This window comes from Orycteropus afer, unplaced genomic scaffold (assembly GCF_000298275.1).
Source record: "Orycteropus afer afer isolate SDZICR_OR568_19922 unplaced genomic scaffold, OryAfe1.0 scaffold00050, whole genome shotgun sequence".
NCBI lineage: Eukaryota > Metazoa > Chordata > Mammalia > Tubulidentata > Orycteropodidae > Orycteropus > Orycteropus afer.
Genome location: NW_006921637.1, coordinates 1,628,088 through 1,633,533, shown reverse-complemented (window position 1 = coordinate 1,633,533; position 5,446 = coordinate 1,628,088). Strand labels below are relative to the sequence as shown.

General features: G+C 37.7%; 1 protein-coding gene across 1 annotated transcript in view; it reads right to left on the bottom strand.

Moving 5' to 3' along the window:
• ARID4B (AT-rich interaction domain 4B) overlaps window positions 1-5,446 on the bottom strand; it is a 136,720-nt gene that overhangs the window by 127,837 nt on the left and 3,437 nt on the right. Inside the window, exon 2 of the mRNA XM_007938506.2 lies at window positions 4,833-4,943. Within this exon, the coding sequence (XP_007936697.1) occupies window positions 4,833-4,943 (111 nt within the window). The remainder of the gene's footprint in view (window positions 1-4,832; window positions 4,944-5,446) is intronic.

Genomic DNA, 5,446 nt, shown 5'->3' with positions numbered 1-5,446 from the left:
TCAATGACATGAGACAAAGTATATGTGAACTGCTATATGGAAAGTGAATTTGCTCTGTAAATCTTCACCCAAATCACAATAAATAAATAAATAATAATAATAATAAAAGACATTAAGACAGTTAACTGACCAAGAGGAGAATACCATAATAAATAATGCCACACCAGTCCTCTTCAAGTTGTCATTCCTGGCACAGATCAGAAGGTTGTCTGATTCAAAATGGCTAAAACCAGTCCATTTCAGTCCTAATGCCTAGGATATTGATGTTTATGTGTTCAATTTCATTTTTGACAACTTCCAATTTTCCTAGATTCAAACTTCGTACATTTCATGTTCCAATTATTGCAGCTGTTTTTTCCCATTTTGAGTTGTGTCACATCAGCAAATGCAGGTCCCACAAGCTTTACTCCACCCACATCATTAAAGTCGGCTCTACTCTGAGGAGGCAGCTCTTCCCCAGTGGTATTTTAAGTGTCCTCCAACCTGAAAGGCTCATCTTCTGGCACTGTATCTCACAAGTTTCAGAACTACAAAACTATAAAGTTCTCCAGTAATATAGCAGACAGTGTTTCACTGCTGTTCATAAGGTTTTCACTGGCCAATTCTTTGAGAAGTGGATGGCCCTTCCTTCTTCCAAGTCTGTCTTAGTCTGGAAGCGCCACTGAAACCTGTCTACCATGGGCAACCCTGTTGGTGTTTCAAATATTGGTGGCATAGCCTCCAGTCTCACAACACACAAACCACCACAGTATGACAAACTGACAGACGAGTGGTGGATAAAAGCATTATCACACTTTATTTAAATTATGTTTTTAGGTATCTGTGTACTTCATTAGACTATAAGCTACTTAACTCTTTTTTTTTGGAATGGGGTTGCTTTTTTAATTTATTGTGATTTGGGTGAAAGTTTACAGAGCAAATTCATTTTCCATACAACCGTTCATACACCTTCTATTTCATGACACTGATTATAATATTCACAATTCAATAGCTCTCTTCCCACTTCTTCCATGTGGTTACCTTTTGCCTGTGTACTTTCCCATGCATTCCTGCCCTCTGAGCTATCTCCTTGGGCAACTACTGCCCTTCTAATCTCCCATGGTTGATCATTCTAAGTAATGTACCTACCTGGTGGTAAATGTTTACCTTATATGCTTCTCTATTGTTTGGCTGGAAGCCATAAGAGTGAGTTCAAATCCAGACCCAAAGAATCACTAGGGACCATAGTCTTGGGAATTTCATCAGTCTTTACTTTACTAGACCAGTAAGCCTGGTTTTTTTATGATTTTGAGTTGTTCCACATTTTTCTCCCACTCTATCCAGCATCTCTTATTTTGATTCCATTCCAAGTGGTTGACAGTGGTAGCTGGGCACCACCGAGTTCTCCTGTTCTCAGGGTAATATAGATGGAGGTTCACACAGTCTACTAGTCCCTTAGACTAACTGTTTCCATGTCTCTTTGGTTTTCTTGATTCTTCTTTAATCCACATAAGGAGAGACCAATTGTTGTATCTTAGAGGTCTCGTGCAAGCTTTTAAGACCCCCATCACTACTAACCAAAGTAGGATGCAGAACAATGTTTTTGTGTAGTATGTTATACCAATTGCACTTGATGTTCCCCGGACCATGGTCCCGAGCCTGAGGGCCCAGTGAATCATTCCCTTAGGGTGTTTGGGAAGTTATCATCACTTTGCCCCATTAGCTCGATGGCAATTCTTATAGTACCTACAAATACATATGTAAAAATATCATCTGCCAAACTTATATACTGTGCCCTTTGCCTAAACATACCTGATAATCTAGCCCATCTACCTATGTATCCAACTGTAGATTAAAGTTTGTTATTACTGATAACGTGTATCAAGTATGTAGAAGTATTTATCTTTATTGTCTGTACCTATTATGTACCTCTCTGTGTCTTCCTTTTCCTTAGTGTTATTGTGTTGGTCACTTGCTTTTGGTATATTGCCTTTTCCTTACCCAATCAGCTCTGGTGGCATAGTGTCTAAGACATCTGACTGATAACCAGAAGGCTGGTGGTTCAAACCCACCAGCCACTTCTCAGAAAGAAGACTGGGCAATCTACTTCCACTGAGATAAAACTGAATAAAGTAAAAACTATTTCCCCCACCCTGGCACCCCATGGGAATAGATAGGTAGACTGGATTACCCCAACTATTTCCCCCACCTGGTTAAGACATAATTAGATAAGACCCCTGATGGGAATAGATAAGTAAACTAAATTACCCCCAACTATTTCCCCACCCTAGACACATGAGTATTCAGTTCCTTAAAGAACTGAATGCAAAACATTCCTTCCTGCAAATGATAGACTACTAAAAGTATCTTAGAAACAACTTGTAAATTAACTCTGCAAAAAAGAACAAAAGTTAATTGGGACCCTCTCCCCTCTGCCCAAGCCCCTATCAGCTGATAAGAAGAAGCTAGTGGGATTCATCTGCTGTATCTCACCCATACATTCACACCCCAAATTCCTCAACCTTTTGTGAAAATGAACAAACCCCTCCCTGAAACCTACAAAAACCGTATTTGGATGGCATCTCAGGGAGTTAGATCTGGGTACTAAACTACCCCTACTCCTTGCATTGCCGCTTTGAAATAAATAATTTTCTCTCCTTTTAATCTCGGTGTGTAAACTGTTTTGGCCTGACTGCGCACTGTGCAGGGACCCATGTTTGGTCTGATAACAGAGATACCACCTCGGAAACCCAAGGAGGAGTTGCTATTAAGTTCAATCAACTCAGCAGCAGTGAGTTTGGTTTTGGTGTCTTTGCTTACCCAAATCAATACTTGTCCCTTACCTATCTATTAATTTTCCCTCCTCTTCCCTCCCACCCTTGGTAACCAGCAAAGAAAATTTCCTTCCATAGTAAACCTTTCCTGACTTTTAAACCACCTACCTTTTAACTTTAGAATTTCACTAATTAATATAGTAGCACATAGCCAATGTTCAATACATAAAAACTGATGAAGAAATGTACAATGAGATCTGTACAGCTAGATCAACAGGACTGCCTTGTTTTTCCAGGTCTCGCAAGTTTTCTGCCTTTGAAATGGTGCAGTATTACTGCTTTTCTATTGCTATTAGAAAAAAATATTTTGAGTTTTTCGTCTCTTGACAGGTTTCCAAAACTTACACAGGTCTGGCTTTCACAGGTTTTACTATATCAATAAATTTGTTTTTAAATATTATTGACTTTGAATCATAAATTAAACTGGTAAAGAAATGTATGATCATATCTGTTGAGAAAATCAGTAATTTTGAATTTATAAATACATTTTAAGAGCTATGAAAATAAGTTTTACATATCCATTATTTATAATGCGTTATCACTAGAGGCAGTAGAGACAATACTAATAGTTTTGTTCCTTTTGTTAATGGCAATAAATGGCAGGACTGGGACATATCAAACTCCTGGTTATTTTTACAGAGGGACAGTCAATGAGGGTGCAAGCCTGTGCTCTGTGGGCCAAAACAAGAACCCTACAGTGCAGTTTCCTCTGCCCCAAAAGAGCACCCTTTTAAACTAGCACAAAAGTGCTAATTGCATGCCAAGCTAAGCCAAAGAGGCTCTCCACCAAAAGAAGGCCTTTATCTAATTCATGTAAATGTGCCACAAGTGCTAGCAGTAGCCTTATGGAGAAGTGAGAAAACTGATTAAAAAGCTCTTCAGCTATAGGACTTGAGTGGCAAAAATCTGAGTGGTCAGTTAACAGCAGTGTGTAAAATCAAAACAGGAAATGCCACTGTAACAGTATTATCAAATTACAAAGATACTCACAGCCACCAAGAATGCACCAACTAAAGGGGTGAGGGTGTGGGGCAGGGGCAGCGCGCCGGCCGCCTGCCCCAAACCCCCCCCCAAACCCCCCAAACCCCGAGCCATCTTATGGGTTTATGTCAACTTAAAGGTCTTTTTACAGTGGTTCTAACCCAGGAGTGCAAATTAAAATCACCCAAGAAACATTTTCCAACATATACACACATAAGGGAGGAGCCCAGGAACAGAAGCTTGGAAAAAGCTCCAAAGGTGACTCTAATACTTTCTGCTGGACATACATTAGCTATAAATCCCTTGAGGATAGGAGTCAGGTCACACTTCCATCTTCCTTCCCCCCCACCCAACAGAATACCCCTCACAGGGTTTGCCACTCAATAAATTATTGACAAATGAATAAATGATTGCCTTCAAATACTTCACTTATTCTACATTTTTCAGCACTAATAATTTATTGAAATGTGAACAGTTTCTGTATTACCTGACATAAAAATTGAGTACTATACAAACATTTTTTTAAGAATAAGGAATCAACAATTTAGCATAGTTCATTGTATCTAAATTTCCATCATTACAAGTAACCCCTCAATTCCATGGTTCAAATGAGGCAGAAAGTGCATTTTAAAATTGAGAAACTATGGTAGTTCCAATTCTGTCACTAATTTGCTATAGTACCTTGAAGAAATCACTAAATTTCTGTAAGCCTCCTTTTTCTCATACAAAAATTAAGGAACTAAACTAGATCGTTTCTAACCCTTTGTAGTTCTAATAATATAAAAAGGATAACAATATAAACAACATCAAGTTGATAATAAAATAACTTTTAAAATACCAACTGTGATAATCTACACTTTCATTCTAATTATTTTAAATCACCAATAATGATTTATTTTGAACTATTGTTTTAAAAATCATTACTCCTAGAAATTCATCTTGAAGAAAAACAATTCTTAAGTATACTTACTAAGTGCATCTAAAAGTTGAAATATTAAATACTATACACATAATTTATAACATATACAAATACTGTACCTTGACTTTAACAAGTCTTTTTGCCGTCTTGATCTTGGCTTCACAGAAGGCTCCTCTGTATTTAGCACTCACATCAGTGCCCACTGTCAAATAGGGAGGCTCATCAAGGGCCTAAAATGCAAAGAAATATAATAATATTTAAATTCTCCAGTTCTTTCACACCATCAGACCTCAGAATAATCCTGTGAAAGTTATTAATGTATTTCTTAACAAGACCTATCTCTAAAACACTATAATGTTCAACTAAAAGTCTATTTAAACGTGCTAAAATGTATATTATATAAAATATAAAGGCATCTTTTTTCTATTAAATACTTGTGGTCCACGTTACAAATTAGCTCCACCAGAAGTATAGCATTCCATCTAACCCTTTCCATCTACCCATTCATTCAGTCAAATATTTTTTTTACTATATAGTCATTTAAAGAGAAGGGTCTATTTGCTAGAAGGCAGAACCCTAAAGTTCAAACTCAGAGAAAATACGTCAAATATTTAGGTATTATCTTGTTGTTGTTGTTGTTATATGCCGTCGAGTCGGCCCCGACTCATAGCGACCCCTCCTTGGGTTTCCAAGGCAGTATCACTACGGAAGTAGGATTGCCCAACCTTCCTTC